The sequence below is a fragment of the Polypterus senegalus genome, chromosome 9, assembly GCF_016835505.1.
Source record: "Polypterus senegalus isolate Bchr_013 chromosome 9, ASM1683550v1, whole genome shotgun sequence".
Classification (NCBI taxonomy): domain Eukaryota; kingdom Metazoa; phylum Chordata; class Cladistia; order Polypteriformes; family Polypteridae; genus Polypterus; species Polypterus senegalus.
Genome location: NC_053162.1, coordinates 133,323,073 through 133,347,297, shown reverse-complemented (window position 1 = coordinate 133,347,297; position 24,225 = coordinate 133,323,073). Strand labels below are relative to the sequence as shown.

The following is a 24,225-nucleotide window of genomic DNA, read 5'->3' as shown; positions in this document are numbered from 1 at the left end:
CAACTGTACAGACTGCATCTCTGTTGTTAGTCAATAGCTCTAAAACAGAAGTAATATGATAGTTGTAATTTGTTACTAACCCTTACCTATTCTGTTTCTCTTCTCAGTACTCAAATGTGGAACTTGGCGGCACTGCCCACCTGCCAGGCTGTTCTGCCTGCCTAAGGTAAAGTCATCTGTGATGGAGGATCGCAGGAAGATGGGTCCTTTCATCGGACTGGCTGGCCCAGAGCTGTCTCAGCTGTGGAATGGCCAAATGGGGGAGGCAGCTTGATGGCTGAGGTCTCCAGGACTTTGAACAAAACTGAATCCTATTATGTGATATCATCTACTGTTAAAATTCTGCCCTGTGATTGTAATGTTTACAGCATATTCCACTATATTGTACTGAGGATTACTTGTATTCTGTTCTGTGTATTGAATTGTATTTACAGTACCTACTTTTTTTAACACCCACTGCACGCCCAACCTACTATACCTGGAAAAGGGTCTCTCTTTGAACTGCCTTTCCCAAGCTTTCTTCCATTTTTTCCCTAAAAAGGGCTTTTTTGGGGAGTTTTTCCTTGTCTTCTTAGAGAATCAAGGCTGGGGGGCTGTCAAAAGGCAGGGCCTGTTAAAGCCTATTGCGGCACTCCTTGTGTGATTTTGGGCTATACAAAAATAAATTGTACTGTATTGTACTCAAGAGTCACATATTTCCACTCAACCACAGCAGCCAGCATGCAAAATGCCCTTGTACTCTGACAGTATTCCAATGGGCTATTCATCCCAACTTCAGTACAAACTGATATGTCATATTTTCTTAATTATTTGATAAAGAAGCCTAAAGAAAATCAGCAGGAAAAATATCATATATAGCTATGGCCCAATCTGACAACAGAGACAACAGAGATTTAAAATGTACAGGAATGAGAGATTAGGAGTGGTAAAAAACAGGCAATGGTAGTAACCAAAAAAAGTAGACAATCAGTCATCAACTTTCAAATATGATCCAAAAATCAAAGTCTAGAAAAACAGAAAAAAATATTTGTATTAAATAAGGAATAGAGAGATCAAAATAAAGCAGTGCACATGAACATTGGAAACCTAATTATCAAATGCTCTGTAGTAGAATGTGCCCACCTTTATGCCAGTGCTGTGGATTATGTCACATGTCATAAGTAAATCTGAGAAAAACTGCCATGGCAACAGTGTAACACATCCCTTAAAAAATAATGACACCCAACTCATTAACAAAATGCTGTTGTGATAAGATGTTATTAAAATTCAAAGTTTTGAATATTGCTTAAGGCAAGACATTTCTCATAGTGAAGGAAAAAAAAGAAATTAGCTCATTATAACAGGTTTGAAATCTAATAATGAAAACTACCCAAGCTTGATCAGTAAAATATGTATTTGGTTGCATATCAAAAACCACCCATGAATCATAGTTTTAAATAGCAAAGCTGACATTCAAAAGCCCAGAAAAACACTGACGAAGTAAGTCGTAAGTAAGGTTTTTTTCTATACAATCCAACAACACAATCATTAAACAAAAATGATACCGAAAATGAAATCAAATTAAATAAAGATGCCAATCATAACATTAGATAATGCATTATACTGCTGGTTGACTAATTCTGAGTTACTTTGAAATTGCTGTGTAAACTCTCCTAGACACATCTGCAACAAATAACATTTTCAACCCAGAAAATCACTATTCTGTTGACTATTAAGTAATTACAAAGTACAATCTTTCAGTGTTATTTGTAAGATTAGATCTCCTTAATCTGTTTACATCATTGAAGTCAGTATGATAAGAGATAAAAAAGAGAAAGAATTTATAAAGTATGTAACACGTTACATCTTACACAATATGCAAAAAATGTCTACTCTGTATCATCATAAAGCAATCATCACCAAAAACAATGTGTACAATAAACCTCAGACCCCCCCCCCAAAATAAATTGTAGAAGGCTTTACCAAAGCTGTGGTAATAAGATGGCTTCATGTTTTCTTTAGATGGAATAGAACATACAATTCGAGATCCTTCTAGCGTGTGGTTTGCATTCTCCTTCTGAGGTGGCACACAAATAATGTTGTAAGTAGTTCCTACAATGATTAAAATTGCTTTACATATAGAAAAATACAAAGGCAGAATATTCTGCAACACATTTTTATTCATTAAAAGCTTGTGTTTTAAAAATGTTTACAGACAACTCAACATTTTAACACAAGCTACCAGGAAAGCTTTAATGCTGGATCTGTGAATCAGCAGTGCTAACCAATCCATCAACCTGCTGTTCAAATTTTGCTACCTTTAGTCCATTATGACTTTGCAGTGACATCTCAGAAGTTACACAGAAAGTGCAAAAAGCATTTGTAGCCAGTATACAGTTTCCACTGGGGTGCCTTTTAAAACACATTTGCATCATTTAAAAATACAAAATTGACCTATTCACATAAAAGCACCATAACATGCTCTCTATATATCATTTGTTTTTAAGAAATAATGCATTTCTACTTAATTATGTAATTCTAAGCAGAAAACCTGATATCCATCTTCTTAGTAAAAAATGCAGTTGAGGGTCTGATGGTTTTACTTGTTTCTGTAAATCACAAATTGGAAACCAACTGGGCATTAAGTATGAACTTTAAACATCTCAATAAAGGGATATTACAGTACCTCTTTTGAAACCATAATATTAAACAGTAACAGAGAATCAATTGTACTTATTAATTTAATTTAAACATCCTTTTGTTATTATTGTATATTCTCAGTCAAAATTAGAAGTTATCTTGCTATCAACAATGACATACTGTAGTTGGAAGATTTTAAAAGTCATACTCCACAAAATACTTCTATACTCAATCAATGCCTTGGGGTTTCTCTGAGTTTTAAAGAATAATTCAACCTGTTACATTTAAATAATGGTATCTACAATAATAATAAAACTATTTAAGACTATTTCATTACTTTTCAAATTAAATTATTAGGAAACTCTAGAATGTTCCAGAGTGTCAAAATATCAATTTGATTGTATTTTGTTGTTTGTGATATGTGATTTTATATTATTTAGTTTTTGACTTTGTTATTAATTATTTTAATTTCTTTCTTGACATCATTATGGCATCATTTTTCTCTTAAGTGTTTTTGTGTTGGCTAAAGTAATTTTGCATTGTGATGTCATGGTTATGGCATACCATAAATTATTTATTACTATTGAAATCATTTACAAATACTAGGGGGCTTCACCCGCTGCTCGCTTCCCTCGCCAACCCCTGTGTTTGGTTAATCAGATATACAATTTAAATTTTTTTTTTCTTTGGAATTGTTTCAACTTCAGTATTTGCACTTTTACTTTAAAGCTTCATTAAAAACAATATTTTTTGGAGACACATTGTGACAATAAATGTACAGTATAACTGCCCGTGAGTGACTATTGTTTGTTTCCCTAATAAATAATCTGACTTTTTCTAATGTTTGTCCCTGTGATTTATTGATAGTCATAGCAAAAGCTATTCTCATGGTAAACTGTAAACATTTTAATATGAATGACATATCACGATCTCCTTTGGTGTGTAATGTTATTCACGGAATATATACATTGCCTTTCTTTTTGCCTGTTAAAATTTGCATCACTTCTCTGTGATCATTAATATACACTTGACTAAATTGTGTATTCTTTGAAATTCAACTTATTGTTGCTTTAACTGTTGCGGGACCACAGATTCTAATAGCGTATAGTCTATTATTGTGTAAATCCACGTTTTGTGCATAAGAATGATGCGAATGCGAAAAAACTCTACTCTGCCTTTTATTTCTGACCTCGATTTGTCCTGCTCTTTTTTCAATTACACCTAGTTCTGATGGTTAATCACCTTTTGTTTTTGATATTGTAGTGACTGACATGATAAAGTGTCACAAAAGTTTTACTTGAACAATCGCTGACTTCGTAACCCCAAACACAACTCATCCCCCACGTCTCGCACCCCCCGCCTTACCGCATCAATCAATACCCCGCTATCAGTCTTCCGTGCTGTACTCTGCCCTCCGTCAATCGGACCTAACAGTCTCTTAAAACCAAAACGGCCGCAACCTAACTGGGACACTACAATACTTTAGAATTTTACTGGTTTCATAATCTATCTGCCTTTTTTCTCTCCAACGATCTTTTGGGTGTCTATTCTCCGTATTGCCCTTATACGCTTTATATGTGTTGAGAGCACAGAATGTGTGTGCACTACGTGTTTTTACACGACTGACTGTTTTTTGATGCATGTGCTCCTGTATGATATCTGTTGAAAGTAGGGCGTGTCTTGCAAGAATCTCATGTTCCACGTCCCCGCGAGACAGCCCTGGCACCATCTCTTGGCACCAAGCCTCGTGTATACGGTCCTTTTGTCTCACGGGTCTTTCAAATGTTTTCTGAGAGAAGATCACTTATCGTAGCCTAGCCTTGCTTTTGCATTCCAGGATTTCTTTTTATAATAGAAAGATTTTACATTGCTCACATTTTTTGAGTTTTGGTTCTAACATCTTTAATTTCGATTTGTGGAATACATTTATGGCATTGTAACTACAGGTTTAATAATCCTGACTCTGCAAAGAACAAAATAGTGGGAAAACCTCTAAACCCTCACAAAAGAGGCTAGACCTGCCTTATTTTCATGTCTGGGCCCTGGATTGGCCTCTCCCAAGGGAGCCTAGCCACAAACTCAAAAGACAGGCTTTCTGATCTCCACAGGCTAAAATAGGGGCTCAGGCATTTAAATAACTAAAGTTCAAGATGCTACAAAAATGGAGAAAGGGGGAAAAGTGAAGCTTTTCTTCTAACACAAAACAAAGCAGGTTCCTTAAATTTTAAGATTTACTCAAAACAATAAAATATAACAAGGAACACAAAGGCAGAAACAAACATACCTTAAATACAAAACAGGGGGCAATTCCAGTAAATCATATGTCAAAAGAACCAAAAATCATAATGAGGAATCAAACACAAAGACACAATGTTGAAACTGCGAAGCCTTTTTCAACTTCAGGTTAAGTACTGTTGCGGTTATGCATCAACCAGTTCTTGTTCTGTATGTTCTGCATATGCTTCTTTTTATGTTTTTTCTATTTAATCTAATAATCTAATAAGTGCTTTAAATATCTTTACACTAGTTTCTGTATTTATTTTGTGGTCATAATATTTCAGTTTTGTGTAACTATGTTTCTATGTGGAAGTACTATAAATGTTCTATTATGTCATTATTGTTTTGTGGGTTGTCCCCCAAGAGGCGGGGCCCACTTGTCCATCTCCATCTAAGAACTACACCTAGCCCTATAAAGGTTTTGGAAACAAACAGTTTAATGGGAAACATTGATAAAAGCTTGGTGTTGGTGAGTTCTCAATATGTTCTGCTATTACCTATTTTTATTTCCTGGATTATGACCTTCTTTCTCTGTTTTTGACCATTCTTTTGGATTGTATTTTGGAAGAGGTTTTGCTACTGTATTGCCTATTTTGGGCAAGTCCATGTGTACCTTTAGTGCTTTTCCGAGTTCTTGTTTGCCAGGAATATCTTTGAAAATAAAATTAATTTTATTTATAAAGATTTTTGCCTGCCTGTGTGTGCATAATTCAGGGTTGATGGCTACCGTTCTCTTGTGGGTCTTTTTTGTCATATCTTGTGGACTTTACTAGTTGTTTTGTCAGATCCTAATTTTAAGCCTGTCGGCAGGTGCCTTGCAGCCAGGATTAAGTTAAGGTTGTCTCTGCTGGGCAGATCAGATTGGGTTCTGGCCTGTTTCTTAGCTTTTTTTTGAGGTCTCACAACATTATGTGTGGAAGAATCTCACAGATCTGGACAGCTGTGCCAGTACCCCAGCTGCCTAAATAGGTGGTCCAACCTTTTTAGGCTCCAAAATAGGAGGTAGTACAGAAAAAAAAAACATTATGTATGTTCTTAATATAATGCAAAATAACAAAATTAATACAAAATACAAAGAAACTCATCATGTTTAAATAAAGACAATGCCAAAAGCAGAATTACTAACAAAATAAGGAGACTTATATTTAAATAACAATAAAAATATTAAATAAATAATACATTTGAGGTAGGGCAGCAACTCTGGTTGTACCATAGCAGTTACAATCTTTGTCCTTCTGATTTCACCCCTATATCCATTATTGACCAGTCCTTTTACTGAACACTTTATCTCCTAGTCAATTTTAAGCTGTCATTCCCAAGATAAGCCCTATTTTTTATTCTGGTCACAACAAATATTAGGATCTATAAAATGACAGACCCTGAGATGATTTTGATTAAAATGACTTTTCAATAAAATTGTGTGTCTCCATCAAATAAAGTAGAGAGACATTCACAACAGTTTAGCTTTGAAGATAAAATTAAACCATGCAGTTTCCTCCCTCTATGGCCAGCTGACCATCTTATCCCCAGATTGCTGCGTCCAGTTACATTTTCAATCAGCAGAAGAGCATAACTCACCTTGTCTTCCATACGAGTTGCCCATGTTGTAGGCCATTCCATTAGCATCATAGTGAGGGTGTGCAGTGGCTCCATTTACTGCAACAAATTTGCTCCAGTCTACCTTCAAGGCACAATATTTGTCAAAATGCTTTGGATGTCAAAAAAAATTGTCTACTATATATCATTTGTGATGATCTATGTATTGTTAAAAATAAACCACTGTATAGAAAATTGGCTTTTATGCTGAGCACCTTGCAAAGGCACTTTAACTAAACCTAAAAATATTGATGTTAAAATAGACTGCCCAGTCAAGGTTTGGACATCAGCAAATGGTCCATCTAGACCACAAAACACTATGATAAACACACTACCATGGGGTGATAAATCTTGAGTATGTATTGGGAACCTTGGAATGTTGAAAGGCATGGGCTAGCAGGAAGGAAGAAAACAACTGCAACCCAGGATTAAAAAGGTAATATTACAACAGCAGGTAGGGGTTGGATGAGTTAACAGTTATTAGAAAAGAAGGACCTTTTAAGTAGTCAGTGAGAAAGTGGAGCCAAAGAGGTCTGCTTGTATGTAATCTGCAGGAAATGGGTCCAAATAAAAGAATTAGGAGCACTTTGCCATTTAAAAAGGAGGAACTGATAGAAGGCTTTCCTTCTGTAAAACAGCAGCACATCATTTCAGAGTGGAAGAGGAGAAGCTGTTTTGTCCAAAAGTTGCCTAACACATCTGGTTCCATCAGAGCTGCAGTAGTCTAGGGGAAGTACTTAAAGATACTGTGACTTCTCAGCGATGAGACTTCATATATTGAAAAATGGGGGTGTAATCATCCTCAAGCTATATGTTCTTTAGATTTATAGTTAGCTGGGGATGGTGGGAAATGTCTCACTGCTAAGAATGAGATAAATAGAATGAAAGATGTAAATGGGAGTTGAAAGGAGCAAGTTCTTGGTAATTTAGAAATTGCAAGGTTAGCAAACCATTCCACAGGATGGACAGGGTTTCAAGGCCTGGGCAAGGAAGTCCAGAATGATTATAGGTTTCACTTTTATCTTCATTTAAGTTCATTTTCTTCTTTTGTTTTTTCAATTTCTGTTTGCTTTGCTTAAAACAAAGACACAAGTTTTGTACTTGGCCTATATTTAGGAAGTGAAATGGTGCCATTACAAAGTTACTTACATTGCTACATTGTACGTGTAAGCATGTGCATAAATTGGTATATTGTGAACAAAATTCAGACCAAAACATTCCCTGTCTCACCTGTAATATCTCATCAAGAGCAAATTGCTCCTCAAGATAATCAAACATTATTGATAACACAGTATCTGCAAAAACAGCAGTGATTAATGCTGACTTGTCCCTGGGGTTCACATCTTTATGTAGGACCAGTTCTAGAAAGCTTAACTCTGTTAAAAGTTATGATTTAAAAAACCTGGCAGAGTATCAAGAATTTTTGACATCCATCTTCTCACAATAAATAAAAAATGAAAGGGGAAGTCCTTCATATTTTGTATCACCACGTTTTATTGTGCTCAGGAGGAGGAGTCATCTTGCAAGGCTTCCCTGTTTTAAGTTGTGAAAACATCTGCAGTGGATCTCTGAGACTGATTCTCGAGGATGGTGTCATTGAATTTTATTAAAGCATGGCTCCTGAGGAAGTACTCTGATGTGAGGAACGACTGCTAACTTTGCTGTTTTGTTATGAATTTAAGTTTTCCAATCTTTTCCAAATCCTGTCTTGAATCTGAAATAAAGTGTTAGAATGCAGGTATACAAAAGGGATCTTTTGCCTTTTAAGCACCACAGAACCAGGAGCAGCCATTATATACAAGCACATACAAAATGTTTCCAGGACCAAACTGTCAATAAAACAATAAGCTATAAATATTACACAAAATATATTGCAAATTTAAGATTCAGTCTTTCATCCTTTTGTGAACGCTAGATAAAATACACTCCCTGAAATACAAGCTTAGCTCTTTTCTTCAGAAAACTGATGTGCACAATCAAGTGTATCTTTCCTTAACTGATAAAAGCTGCATTGTGCCTACATTTGCCTACCTTTACTTCTGCGTCCAGGCTCTTTGGATCCAATTTATGCATGAAGTTAGTTTCTGTGCTGACATAATAGTCTCCCTTATATATAACATAATGCACACTGCAATTATCTGTGGGTTCTGAAAAGATAAATAACAAACACTTTTTAAGTTACTTGAACTGGAGAAACTGGTATAGCTGTAATGAAAATATTAAAAAATAGGAGGTTTACAAACAGTGGAAAATGTCCATATAGTTTGTAAGGGACGGCTGGCAGCTCAACCCGGCCAGGACGCTCCGAGAATGTAAGGATGGGGAAAGGCATCTACTTTTGGATACTGCCTCCCCCAAGACGCTAGATGGTAGCTCCCCTGGAGTATAGCGGTGCCCCGGATTCCCACAGGGGATCCTGGGACTTGGAGTTCGCTATCTCAGCCCTGTTGGGTTCTATGGGTGCCGTCAGGAGGTGCCCTGGAAGGACCGGGGGAGTCATGCTACCCTTATAGCCCAGAAGTACTAGGAAGTCATAAGGACAGAAGCCCCGAAGTACTTCCAGGCTGATTAAAGAACTTTAATTCTCCGTCTGACCCGGGTCAAGAACTATATAAAGGACTGCTGAAGATCCAGCAAGTGAGCCAGGGTCGGGTGGAGGTGTACAAAACTTGCTGGGAGGTGTGGAGGAGAAAAGACAGAGAGAGAATTGTGTTGATTGTGTTTGCCTATTTATTGTGGCTGTGGTGCTTAAGGCACTGTTTTTGAGAAGAGAAGAAATAAAAATACTTCTCAGCGCTTTTACCCTGTGTCCTGATTGTCTGTCTGTTGGGTTTAAAAGGGTAACAGCAACGTCTAGTGTGCACAAGTTGTAGACTATCTTGGAAGCATCAGGTGTATGGCAAAAACTATATGTGGAGTGAAACACCAACTCATCACAGGGAACTCATAGTAACACTAAACTCTTTGAGTAGTCAATTAAAATAATCTATGTAATGTGAGAAGGAAACTGATAAGCTGAAAAAAAACAAGTTGTGCTAAAGGGTAAGGCATGAATAAATATAGGCAGCAACTATTAAACTAATTGTTTCTTGGATGGGGTGGGTTTGGAGTTTCATCAAATAGATGCATTTCTTGTTAAATAAACAATGCTCTTTTTTCTCCAAGTGTGTCTAAGTTTGAAAAATGTGTGAACAAATAATGTAGAGTTCAGCGGTATCTCCGTATTGTAGGAAGTGGTGTACTGAAACACATCTCCCAGCAGATGGTGAAATTATGCTAAATTAATTGCGAGTAAACTGGACTAAATAATTTAAAACATTGTTGAAATGTTAAAACACATTATTTCTGTTTATTTTTTTAACTTGAAATCAACATCTGTCATTAGTTAAAATTTTTCATCCACCATTTTGTTTTGCCATGATTGTTTTATTAATGGTGGCCATTTTGTACATAGCAGGAAGTTGCACATCATGACCTTTTTATCCAAAAGGAACGTGGGGCTGTAGCATGGTCCTTCTGGTGTACATGATTCTGGACATTTCCTAAAAAGGTTTCTTTCGGGTGTCATAGTTTACTTAAAGAATTTTCATGGCTAAAATACTTTTTGTGTATTTACATTGATTTTCTGGCTTTTCTGACCCTTGAATTCTACTTTTGACCGCGTTCTTTGTTGCTCTGATCTCCTGTTGCTGCCAAAACACAGTTTAATGATTTTTAAATAAAATTAATATTCAGGTAGTTTAGGATTTGAATGATTCGGAAGAAACTGAATTTTTTATTAGCGCAAACCCACTAGAGTCTCTTGGATTAAAGAAAGTCTTATTAGAATTTAAACTCTGGGTCCTTTCTCTAGATGTGAATCCTATTGGAAAGTAAGTATTAGAAATGAATACTTCCAGTCTGAAATGCAATTTGCCTGCCTACACAACAAAGATGTAACCTTGGTGTTTTCCAGAGTCCTATCCAATGATTTTTTTTAGGTTAACCCTGGTTACATAATCACAACCCACGTTTTAAGTGGGTTACTAATAAACTTGAATCTTAGGGTCTTAACTGTGTTTCTACTTCTTTACAGTCAATCTTCTCACACTTGAAACCTTGCTATGTAACTGAATCCTTGCGCACTCAATATCAATATTTAGCAAGTTTTTGCAAGCACGCTTTACTAGAATTGCTCCCGCACCACAACCGTGATTATGCAATGGACCTTTTCCCTGGACCCCCTTTAGTCAAAGGGAAACTTTATGCTTTTTGTAAATCTGACTCAATTGCTACAGATGAACATATTCAGGAAAATTGATTTATTAGACCACCTAGCAGTCTAGCTGGTGCTTTGTGCTAAAAGAATACATTCAGGTGGACACCAGAAGCTTAACATTATTTTGAACAAGTAAAAATTTCCATACAGCTTCCATATTAGGTCACCTTTGAAGTTCTTGAGTGCATTTTGTTTTGTTTTGTGTTTTCTGCTTTAAAATACTTCGTTTGACTATATAAACCTATATACGGTAGATGTATATAACATCACTAACTTCAATAACTAAATGGAGAGAATATCAAAGGAAAAATGTTTACATACTTTAAATAGGTTACAAACTACAGATGTTCTGCAGTAATTAAAGAAAATTAAGCCTTGCAAGTTGAAGCAAACAGTTTGTATAGGTATCCTAACTTCTGTTGATTACTTAAAAACCCTCTGTCTATCTTAAAGCAGAGTTGAGAAAGACTGTGTTACTACACCCTCTGAAGTACTACTTGGACAATATTCCAGTGACAATGGCAAGAAAATGGCAATTAACAAATGAAATGAGAGAGAGCATAAGTGTTGTCCTTTCATAATCAATCTCTAGTGGCTTCTTTAGTTTCCTTAAATGTTGTTAAAAAGATTTTTAAATTTCTGAACTTTTATTTTTCTAGTATGTTTGCAAAATCAAATATTTGAAAATAATTTTAAACAGTACTATCCACATTATTGATTTATTTGCATTTTGTTCTGTTACAGAGAAATACCAAGCAGGATGGTTTACCCATTCTTTTGGCAAGTTTTCCTCTAATATATAGAAGACCCCTAAAACACCAATTATACCTATTACCACCTACAGTGTTTCCCTACAGTAAAACACATTGTGTGTGCATCCCAAAGAGCAAAACATTACTAGCAAATCTGAATAACATACCTTAAAACAGACAGTATAACCTAATGTAGTATAGTACCATGTCTCATAACAATGCATAGAATAGACAATGATGAAACGCAAATTTCATGTCACATTTGAATCCATAACAATAGTTTCTCTGTATTTTGTCAGCTAACTACTTCACTCTTTGTTTTTAATGAAAGTTTGCAGATCATTTCCAGTAACTTACCAAGTGGTGCAAATCGGGAAAGAAAACGCTGAAAAATATTCTTGCAGGGATCAGGTATGGCCAGAGTACCAAATTCTGAAAGTACAATTCGGTTGTGTTGACTGTTTAATTTGTAAGCATCACTCTGTAAAAATTTGCTCATATAAGTTACACTGCCATCCTGAATTTGAAACTTGTGCAGCAATGCCATTCCATCAAACCAGTGATTATACCTATGAAATAAAGATAACACTGAGTTTTATTCATGAGAGCACATAGATTACTTACAATTGACAGAAAATGGCAATTTTTTAGGATACACTGTACATGGGGTAATACTTTTTTAATCCTATTAAAAATCTTGTTGTTGGGAATTCACTAAGTTACTATTGTTTTTTAAAAATATTTGTACAGTTCAATTGTTATCTGATGATTAATACGTTTTGTCTTATTTCTCATATGGTGCTGCTATTTAGTATCTGGTAACTATAATACTGTGTGGCACCTTTAAAGCTGCCATCCAAATTTTAAAATAAAGTAAAATTTAAAAAAAACTTTTCTTAATTTGTGTTAGGATTCAGCCCCATTTTAATCATTTAGAACATTTCTCCTTTGTTTTTGTGTTTTTCTAACACTTGATTTTGACTTATCTTCTTTTTTCCCTAGTTTTTTACCATTGTCTTTATCATATGAATCATTCAGAGGCTGAGTTACCTGAATTGGAGATACCCATATAAGCTTTTACTGTGACATTACCTACTTCACATCTGTGTTCTTAGGTTCTGTTTTGTGCTACCTCCCTTGTTTGTGGGCTTTGACTATTTAAGATTTTCTGGCTTTGACTATAGTTTTGAAGGATTTTTAAATTTAGGATTGGGGAATATTTTCTTAATAGTTAACTTCGGTGCAGAGTGGAGGCAGAACCTCTGGATTTTTCTCAATTGATTCTGGGGTTCGTCAGGGGTGTGTTCTTGCTCTTTCTCTGTTCATTTTTAGCATGGACTGGGTGTTAGGCAGGGTCGTGGGGTCCAGCGGCTGTGGGGCATCTGTTGGTGAAGAAAGATTCACTGATCTTAATTTTGCCAATGATGCTGTGATCTTTGCAGAGTCAGTGGAGTCTCTGATTGGGGTGGAACTGCACAATGTGTCTACCTGGGGGGGTTGCCAACCGGGATCCCAAGCAGTTTCATTGTGTGGTGGGTGCAGCAAAACGCTGTGCCAGTGCACGCTCCCTAACCTGACTTGTTAACTTTTTTAGACTATTCCTGTGTTAATTACATGAAGGTTTGTTGGACTCTCTACCACACCTAACAATCAATTCACACATAATACATGTCCTATAAAATCTTTTGACAGATATTATTTGCTATTTTATTTTAAGATTTCCCAATATCAAACCAAATACTTCTATTCCATTTTGCTTTTTTTGATGCAACAATACACTTACTCATATTTCTATCATAATTTCTCCATCTTTAATGCAACATAGAAAAGTAATAATGTCATTTGACAAATGCTATTGTCATTTCAATTTCATCACTGACAGTAGTAGTTTACTCCTCCTTGAGCCGTCACCTTATCGTGGTGGAGGGGTTTTCGTGTCCCAATGATCCTAGGAGCTATGTTGTCCGGGGCTTTATGCCCCGGTAGAACCACCAAGGCAAACTGGTCCTAGGTGAGGGATGAGACAAAGAACGGTTCCAAACCTCCAATGAAGAATAAAAACTGTGGACGACGTTTTCCCTTGCCGGACGCTGGTCACGGGCCCCTTGGAGCCAGGCCTGGGGTGGGGCTCGATGGCAAGTGCCTGGTGGCCGGGCCTGCACCCATGGGGCTCGGCCGGGCACAGCCCAAAGAGGTAGCGTGGGTCCTCCTTCCCATGGGCTCACCACCTATGGGAGGGGCCAAGGAGGTTGGGTGCAGTGTGAGTTGGGTGGTGGCCGGAGGCGGGGACCTTGGCGGTCTGATCCTCGGCTACAGAAACTGGCTCTTGGGACGTGGAATGTCACCTCTCTGAAGGGGAAGGAGCCTGAGCTAGTGCGCGAGGTTGAGAGGTTCCGGCTAGATATAGTCGGACTCACCTCGACACACAGCTTGGATTCTGGAACCAATGTCCTTGAGAGGGGCTGGACTCTCTACCACTCTGGAGTTGCCCCCGGTGAGAGGCGCCGAGCAGGTGTGGGCATACTTATAGCCCCCGACTTGGAGCCTGTGCATTGGGGTTTACCCGGTGGGCGAGAGGGTGGCCTCCCTCCGCCGGGTGGGGAAGGGTCCTGACTGTTGTTTGTGCGTATGTGCCGAACAGCAGTTTGGAGTATCCACCCTTTTTGGAGTCTCTGGAGGGGTGCTAGAGGGCATACCTTCTGGGGATTACCTCGTTTTGCTGGGAGACTTCAATGCTCACGTGGGCAATGACAGTGAGACCTGGAAGGGCGTGATTGGGAGGAATGGCCCCCCCGATCTGAACCCGAGCGGTGTTTTGTTATTGGACTTCTGTGCTCGCCAAGCATAAGGGTGTTCATATGTGCACTTGGCACCAGGACACCCTAGGCCTCAGTTCGATGATCGACTTTGTGGTTGTGTCGTCGGACTTGTGGCCATATGTCTTGGACACTCGGGTGAAGAGAGGGGCGGAGCTGTCAACTGATCACCACCTGGTGGTGAGTTGGCTTCGATGGTGGGGGAAGATGCCGGTCAGACCTGGTAGGCCCAAGCGTGTTGTGAGGGTCTGCTGGGAACGGCTGGCAGAGTCCCCTGTCAGAAGTAGCTTCAACTCCCACCTCGGCAGAACTTCGACCACGTCCCGAGGGAGGTGGGGGACATTGAGTCCGAATGGGCCATGTTCCGTGCCTCTATTGTTGAGGCTGCTGACCGGAGCTGTGGCCGTAAGGTGGTCAGTGCCTGTCGCGCGGCAATCCCCAACCCGTTGGTGGACACCGGGGTGAGGGATGCCGTCAAGCTGAAGAAGGAGTCCTATAGGACTTTTTTGTCCTGTGGGTCTCTGGAGGCAGCTGATAGGTACCGGCAGGCCAAGCGGAATGCGGCCTCGGTTGTTGCTGAGGCAAAACTTCGGGCATGGGAGGAGTTTGGAGAGGCCATGGAGAATGACTTTCGGACGGCTTCGAGGAGATTCTGGTCCACCGTCCGGCGTCTCAGGAAGGGGAAGCAGTGCAGTGTCAACACCGTATATGGTGGGGATGGTGTGCTGCTGACCTCACTTCGGACGTTGTGGGTCGGTGGGGGGAGTACTTCGAAGACCTCCTCAATCCCACTAACATGCCTTCCAATGAGGAAGCAGAGCCTGGGGACTCTGAGGTGGGCTCTCCCATCTCTGGGACTGAAGTCACCGAGGTGGTCAAAAAACTCCTTGGTGGCAGGGCCCCGGGGGGATGAGATCGCCGGAGTTCCTCAAGGCTCTGGATGTTGTAGGACTGTCTTGGTTGACACGTCTCTGCAACATCGCATGGGCATCGGGGACAGTGCCTCTGGATTGGCAGACCGGAGGGTGTGTTCCAACTATAGAGGGATCACACTCCTCAGCCTCCCTGGAAAAGTCTATTCGGGGGTTCTGGAGAGGAGGGTCCGTCGGATAGTGAACCTCGGATTCAGGAGGAACAGTGTGGTTTTCGTCCTGGTCGCGGAACAGTGGACCAGCTCTACACCCTTAGCAGGATCCTGGAGGGTGCATGGGAGTTTGCCCAACCAGTCTACATGTGCTTTGTGGACTTGGAAAAGGCGTTCGACCGTGTCCCTCAGGGAATCCCTGATAAGAGCTGTTCGGTCCCTGTACAACCAGTGTCAGAGCTTGGTCCGCATTGCCGGCAGTAAGTCGAGCCCGTTTCCAGTGAGAGTTGGACTCCGCCAGGGCTGCCCTTTGTCACCGATTCTGTTCATAACTTTTATGGACAGAATTTCTAGGCGCAGCCAGGGTGTTGAAGGGGTCCAGTTTGGTGGACTCAGGATTGGGTCACTGCTTTTTGCAGATGATGTTGTCCTGTTTGCTTCATCAGGCCGTGATCTTCAGCTCTCTCTGGAGCGGTTCGCAGCTGAGTGTGAAGCGGCTGGGATGAGAATCAGCACCTCCAAATCCGAGACCATGGTCCTCAGTCGGAAAAGGGTGGAGTGCCCTCTCAGGGTTGGGGGGGAGATCCTGCCCAAGTGGAGGAGTTTAAGTATCTCGGGGTCTTGTTCACGAGTGAGGGAAGAATGGATCGTGAGATTGACAGGCGGATCAGTGCGGCATCCGCAGTGATGCGGGCTCTGGATCAGTCTGTTGTGATGAAAAAAGAGCTGAGCCGTAAGGCAAAGCTCTCAATTTACCAGTCGATCTACGTTCCTACCCTCACCTATGGTCATGAGCTATGGGTAGTGACCGAAAGAACGAGATCGCGAATACAATCGGCTGAAATGAGTTTCCTTCGCAGGGTGTCTGGGCTTTCCCTTAAGGATAGGGTGAGGAGCTCAGTCATCCGGGAGGGGCTCAGAGTAGAGCCGCTGCTCCTCCGCATCGAGAGGAGTCAGATGAGGTGGCTCGGGCATCTGATCAGGATGCCTCCTGGACGCCTCCCTGGTGAGGTGTTCCGGGCACGTCCAACCGGGAGGAGGCCCCGGGGAAGACCCAGGACACGCTGGAGGGACTATGTCTCCCGGCTGGCCTGGGAACGCCTTTGGGATTCTCCGGAAGAGCTGGAAGAAGTGGCGGGAGAGGGAAGTCTGGGCTTCTCTACTTAAGCTGCTACCCCCGGGACCCGACCTTGGATAAGCGGAAGAGGATGGATGGATGGATGGATGGACAGTAGTAGTTTAAAATGTTACCAGTACGTATGAATGGGCATTACACACGCTAGGCAGAATCAAGGACCTATGCAGATTATGTTTGAATTTATCTGTTTTGTAAATACGAAGTACTGTATATACCTCAGCTCATAAATAATTCACAAGGTCTTGTGTTCTAAAACAGCGGAGCTGAGCATTCAAGCCTATGTGCCATTGCCAGATTAATTTCATCATTATGGGCTTTTACTACTCAAAATTTTCTAAAATGAAATTTAATTCAATAGCCAGTTGGTATTCACCCAAAATAATGTAAAATACTGTAATTTTAAAAGGGAGCTTTAGCACTATGCCATTTACATGAGAGTAGCTCAGAAATACAATTCAGTAATTCAAACACATGCATTCAATCATTTTGTTATATCCTTCAAGTCTTACCTGTCATTTCCAAACTCAAATCTGCCTGGACCATTCCTTAGAAAGCTCCCATTTACCCAGCTTGGGATCTGACCATTGACCTTCAGTGCTATAGGTTCAGGCGTTTCCTCCACTGTTGACACGAGCTGGGCAACACATTCCAGACCCTGTATGTTACTGTAGCACCGCAGTTCATTCCTTGAACTAGGCAAAAGATATTTTAAAACTAAAGTGGAGGGAAGGTAAAAATGACATATTAGAATATCCTTGAAATCTCTTACTTCTAATATACTGTACAGTTCTGCAGTACTGGAGAAGTAAGAGAACACTGTTTAATGCTGCATTTTCTCTTCACAGTTAAATTTGTGGTCCTTAGGTTTAAAACCTATAATGGTCAAAAACAGTCCCTGTCCAATGATATTCAAGTATTTATGGGAAGAGTAATGTTATGATGTACTTATACATAAAAATATCAAATACACATTGTGTAACATGTTCAAAATATTATTAAAGTTACAAAAAAACAGCTAAAATATTAATATAACAGTGACATTCAAATGTATGTAAAACATCAAGAGATTACCTGTGTCTATCTCAGAATGGTAATATCCCCAGATACGGTTCAATTAATGACAAAATAAATGTGTCTCTCAGTCTCTGTAATGTTAGTGTTCCATATAGTATGTATATCCACAAACAGGAATATGAAATACTGAAGATAGAATACACTATTATAAAGCAGGCATGACAATCCATATTAACTCAACTTCACTTATGTGCCCCCCCCTCTGTATAGTTTATAAACAAGAACAGAAAAAAAAACTTTAATTGGCTTGTACAAACACTTTAAATATCTGAGATATTCAATTCTGATTAGAAAATTATAATCCTAACTGTAGTTTAGTCAAAGGTCAGAGTTGGCACTACATACATCAAAGTACTTCAAAGCAGGGATATGGCCAAGAATTATATATGTTACCTTGACAGTGAAGCATCTAATACTCCAGGAGTCAGTAATGTATCAAGTTTGTCTGCATTAAGCCAATCACAACAATAAAATATGTAACTTAAATAATGTCTATCTAGCTAACCTAGCTACCTATCTACCTATCTACCTACCTACCTCTATTGCGGTTTGAGATAAAAAAATCCCGTGATATAATGTATAAAATAGTTTAGTGAAAAATAATTTATATTTAAAGCACAATTTTCACTACATATATTTTCTAAGCCTTCTTCCTTGAACTGCAGGAATGCTGGGTGCCCAAGCGTATCCCAGCATCATCAGCAGAGTTCATGAGCCGTTGTCCGACAAAACAACACCTGTCTGGCAGAATTTACTCACACAAAGTATGAGCAAATTCAGATTCGACAGTTAACTTAACTGCTATGTTTTTAAAAATTAAATTGTTTCGATTAGTTCAGTCCCTTATATCCTTACTTACACGATAACACTGACGTCGTAACCATATCAATATATATGTACTGCAAATGTTAAAATATCTAGCTAAATGTAACATTGTATTTAGTATATTTGACACCCCATGATAACATTGAAACCTGTTAAGAAAGAAAAACCAAACAAACAAAAAAAACCATGAAGTACTTTGTAGCCCACTTGCTCGGTCTTCTGCGGTTGCCTCGCAACTACACTCCGCTCTGCAGCCCATCGCGGACCGTATCTGAGGTTCTGTAACGCGCTCTGAATGACTGCAGTGGTGCCAGTGCACGCGCGGGACAAGGGCGCAAGCGCCATACGCGTGCACAATTTTAATACGCAGTTTTTTTTTTATTTTAGTGAGCGCGCAAAGCCACGGTGACGTTTAATCTGCAACTAGATTCTACATTGAAACAGCAACGCACCATCGTGCGTACTTTTAAAGTATACGTATTTTAAATGATATTCGTCAATTCTTATCCTATGGTACCGTTTTCTAATCGTGCGTACTTTTAAAGTATACGTATTTTAAATGATATTCGTCAATTCTTATCCTATGGTACAGTTTTCTAATCGCAAGAAAGTCATTTCTGGGTTTTAAGTTTAACGGTCTGCAGTTTACATAAAAGCAGTACGACTGATACGCTACAGCCGTTAGTTATAAGACACACTTTATCCAAAAAATAAGGTACCTACTTTTCACCGCTTTAAGCATTTTCAAAGTTGTCTTCCGCTTCCCCGCACTGTTAACATGAGTACGACAGTCCAGTGCGTTGCTTTACGTCATGCAAGACATTGGCAATGAAGGAGGTGGGCATCAAAAAGTACGCGCGAAGTTCAAGGCCGCAGTAGGTGCGACATAAAGATTGTGTACAGCGTGCAGGTAATTGTTCTCGTACAGAGCATACATAGGACGCATAAAGAGCTCTTCGTTGTATGATCTGGTCGCTTTGCACTGTCATTAATATCGTGCTGCTGAAAACATTCCTGATCTCCAGCTTTACGTAGAAGTGACTTTAACCTTGCAAGTTTGTACTCTGTACATGTGACAATACCGCTGCTACCTCTGTTGCTACTAGATAGATAGATAGATAGATAGATAGATAGATAGATAGATAGATAGATAGATACTTTATTAATCACAAGGGGAATTATGATCTTGATGGAACTACAGTGCAGCCTTTACATTGTGCTTTTCAATATCACCTTACTGCACTTGTCATAGGCCGGGGGTATAGTTCAGGAGACGCGACGCGTGCTCAACTCCTTATACTTGCTCGCGTACTTTACGGAAATCTGGAAGATTCCACAAGGTGGCAGTGCGAGATATCATCACGGTGAGAACAGTTTCGGCTCCGCTGTGCTGTGAATTGCCTGAAGCACCCATTCAATTCCGAGGACATTTTGCCACAATATCTCTGAAAAGGATGTTTAATGATTACATACATCAATTCAGGGATGCGTCCATTCCAGCAAGCACCGGGCGCAAGACAAACAATCATCAGCTCATCGCAAGGTGAACAGAAGCACACACATACACTGGCGTCATTTTAGCGTCACCAAATCCCCAAACCATTGTCTTTGGAAGGAAACCGGAGCACACTATGGAAACCCGCGTGAAGTATAAACCTGGCCTTACTCAACAAATGTATACAGGGTAGCAAAGTGGCACGTTTATTGTTACACACTGTACCAGAAACTGCATGTTAGCTTTTACTTAAGTGATTTCAAGTTCAAATGTACAGTATAGCTACTAGAACAAAGCGTCGGCGGTGACCTAATTCATATCACGTGGTGTCTTGGTGGGAGTCAAACGAATATTGTTTTTGGCATTTTCAGAAAGTCTTTGTGTGGAAGACAATTATGGCAATGTAGTGGACTGATGTTAATTTTCATCTTTATCCACTCCGTTCATATAAGGATGTTTAGGCTTGTTTTACCTAAACACCTGCTGTATTTTTGGGAATGTGGAATGGGGTGTAGAAAATGTACATTTGGAGTAACATTCAGGTGCATTGTGAAATTATACCTGTGAGACTAACATAAAAGCATTTTGTGTTTTTGTTGGTTACTTCATGAAAGTGTCAGTTATCACATGTTCGTTTATTAAAAAATTTTCAAACAAGGAGTCATATTTAAAAATAACAGTGATAACAGAAATGCAGTTACTTATGTTAGCAGACTACATTAAACCCCTGCCTTTTGACAGCACCTTTCAATATCACATAGGTAAAAAGAGAACACAAGTAGGCTTATGAGGGCTCAGAAGATTTCAGTTCAAGTGATGTGAAAATGGCATTGATTAATATACTATTAATAGTTGTGGAAGGTTTGTGACTAATTGTAATTTCTCAAATGATAAAAGCCTCAGTAACCACCCAGTAGGTATTTAGTGAAGTAAATACAACCCCCTCTTTACTGAACCGTACTAACAATATCATACCACCTAGTAATCCACTAAATGCTAACTCATATTTTTTCAACAATAAAGTGGAATTGCCAAAAGAAAACTATAAAAAGACCATGAATGATCCACCTTAATAAAAGTGTCTGTGTATCTGCATCTCCATCCAGTCGCTATGTCTCTGTAATTTGCCATTTGGCATGGGATTTGTAAAAGTAGTGGTAATGTTTGTGATCCATCTGTTGGCCTTTTATTACTACATCCATCCATCCATTATCCAACCTGCTATATCCTAACTACAGGGCCACAGGGGTCTGCTAGAGCCAATCCCAGCCAACACAGGGAGCAAGGCAGGAAACAAACCCTGGGTAGGGCGCCAGCCCACCACGGTTTTATTACTAAATGCATTACAAAATTCATTTCAATAGATGGTGCAAGGCAAATGTTAAATACGTCCAACAGAGAGGAACAGAAATCAGCTTCTAGCTACAGACTAGTTCAGTTTATGGCATATTCTATTGCATAGAAGGCAAACAGCTTTAAACCATACATACAGAATGTACTGAATGTAACTAAATGAAGCCTATGTAAGTTTGCCATCAAGACAACCTATAAATATAGAAATTAATTGAACTTTAACACAAGAAAGCTAAGATTGGAATAAAACAGAGAAGAAACCTTTTTGCCTTTTATTTTGCATGTGTAATAACTTTTTTCTGAATTCTAGTGATTTGTTTCTTTTTAAATTTTCACTAAACTTTTTAAAACAAACTTTATTGGATTGAGAAATTTCTTTTTTTATGTGTTTGACTCATTCTGGATCCTACCTTGCCAACTCAGTATCTGCTCGATTTTTGAAACTGGAAAGGGCAGCTACAGCCACAAATGGACCAAAAATAAAATTACAATAAAGGCCACAACCAGATAACAAATTTAGATGATTTATGAATTACTTGAAATAAGAGGAATTTCAGCTAGTATTCCCAGTGCTGCAATCAGAAGTTGAATGTAAACTTAAGATTTGTTTATTTTTAGTTTAACAATTAGTGAAATACTTCAGTCTTATAAAAGTACAAATTTTATCAGAAAATTTAAAAATTTTGTCAAGATAGGAAACCTGACATATTTCTTTGTCAAAATTACATTTGGAGTGAATGGGCAATTTGCATAATATCAAAAAGCACAATAACAAAAGAATTTAATAATTGGGTACATGGTGGCACATTGGTTGGCTCTGCTGTTTACAGTTTTACTGCACACATAGTTTATGAAGTTGTAAATTTCAACACATCACTGTACTGGTTGTTGTTGCTTTTTAAAACAATTTAACATCTCAACATTGTCACACTTTACTAAAAAGAACACTCACCTGGGGCCTCATGTGTAAATGGTGTGTACTCACAAAAATATTGCATACGCCCATTTCCACACTCACATTATAATGTATAAAAACTAAACTTGGCGTAAAGCCACACACATTCTCATGCCAGCTCAATCCACTGCATACGCAAATTATTTTGGCTTGGTTTTGAAAACAGTGCTGCTGTTCCTGCGTGGTTTCCCTTTACTTTTTAGATTCACATATTTGACGCGACTTTAACAAATACACTGAAAATAACTGCATATCATTTATAAATTTAAGGCATCTGATTGTAATCATCCTGTAACAATATAATGGTCTATGAAATGGGCAGATTATTCCAAATACCACAGCTGCTTCAGCATTGTTACTTTCAGTGCACCACTTGCTGCCTCAGCCATGCACATAGTCTATTTGAACTTCTCCCATTTAGCAAACAGTTCAGAGCCTTTCCTGCATAAAACTCACGGTTCAGAAACTGTTTCATTCCCAAGAGCTATAAATACACTAAATCAATCCATCAAGTTATAAATACAATTACCTCACTGTAAACTTGTACTGCAGTTGTAGTATTTGCACAACCTGAGCCACATTATGAACCATTTGCACTATCTGCACTATATATGTAGATAGATAGATAGACAGATAGATAGACAGATAGATAGATAGATAGATAGATAGATAGATAGATAGATAGATAGATAGATAGATACTTTATTAATCCTAAAGGGAAATTCACATAATCCAGCAGCAGTATACTGATACAAAAAAAAAAAAAATACATGTACTGTATGTACTTATACTTTCATACTGTGCATTTTTCATTGTTTTATCATATTATTATTATTATTATTATTGTTGTTGTTGTTTTATCATTTTATAGGAAAATAAGTTTATTACTTGTTAAGAAGGCAGGCTCTATTGTAGGATTAAAGTTGGACAGTTTAACATCTGTGGCAGAGCGACAGGCACTAAGCAAACTCCTGTCAATCATGAAGAATCCACTGCATCCACTGAACAGTGTCATCTTCAGACAGAGGAGTAGCTTCAGTGACAGACTTCTGTCACCATCCTGCTCCACTGACAGACTGAGGAGATCGTTCCTCCCCCACACTATGCAACTCTTCAATTCCACCCGGGGGAGTAAATGCTAACATTAATTTTATTTTAATTTTTTCATTTTATTACTATTTAATTTAATATTGTTTCTTTGTATCAGTATACTGCTGCTGGATTATGTGAATTTCCCCTTGGGATTAATAAAGTATCTATCTATCTATCTATCTATCTATCTATCTATCTATCTATCTATCTATCTATCGAATCTCATTGTACCATACAATAACAATAAAGTAATTCAATTCAATTCAATACAAGAGAGTGCGCATTTATAGATGATGATGACTGGCTTCTAAGTCGATTTAGATTTCCAAGAGCCATCTTCTTGGAGCTCTTGATATCATTTTCAACATGAAATGCATTAAAGTATGTATATTGCATTATACAGATATATTGTTTACTTAATTTAAATAATGTATACTGTTAGTAATTAAATGTGTGGGCACTGCGGCACAGTGGTAGCAATGAACTGGCGCACCATTCAAGGATTGTTCCTGCCTTGCACTGTATGCTTGCTGGGGCTAAGCTTACAGATGGCTCGACATTTATTACTGAACTTATTATGTGGCGATTGGTTACTTGGAGAAAGAAAATGAAGGACATGAATTGTTGGTTAGTACGTTTGAAAGAGACAGTACTGCTGCAATAAATTATTTCATTGAGGGGTGCGCACGTCCCAGCATGCATCTTACGGAAGCCAGGAAAAATCACTGGACGGGGCACCAGCTCATTGCTACCATTGCGCCCCTTGTTTAATACATGCTTTAATCCCTTTCACATGAACATGATATCAGATATACATCTTAGTATTTAAATTGTTCAGAGAGATGTAATATCATTAATGTAATGTATTCTGTGTCCTGTTGGAGTAAGAGA

At 38.8% G+C, this 24,225-nt stretch overlaps 1 protein-coding gene across 3 annotated transcripts in view; it reads right to left on the bottom strand.

Annotated features, from left to right (window-relative positions):
* Positions 1-24,225, bottom strand: part of LOC120535824 (beta,beta-carotene 9',10'-oxygenase-like) — a 78,691-nt gene that overhangs the window by 30,491 nt on the left and 23,975 nt on the right. The window contains exons 1-6 of one of the 3 annotated variants that reach the window (XM_039763922.1): positions 19,163-19,224; positions 17,050-17,254; positions 11,860-12,071; positions 8,524-8,639; positions 6,475-6,577; positions 1,963-2,091 (exon numbers count right to left, since the gene is read on the bottom strand). In XM_039763922.1, coding sequence (XP_039619856.1) covers positions 1,963-2,091; positions 6,475-6,577; positions 8,524-8,639; positions 11,860-12,071; positions 17,050-17,254; positions 19,163-19,181 — 784 coding nt within the window. In that variant the 5' untranslated portion in view covers positions 19,182-19,224. Of the gene's footprint in view, positions 1-1,962; positions 2,092-6,474; positions 6,578-8,523; positions 8,640-11,859; positions 12,072-17,049; positions 17,255-18,634; positions 18,714-19,162; positions 19,225-24,225 lie in introns of those variants that run through there. The other 2 variants (XM_039763920.1, XM_039763921.1) reach the window with 2 other exon arrangements.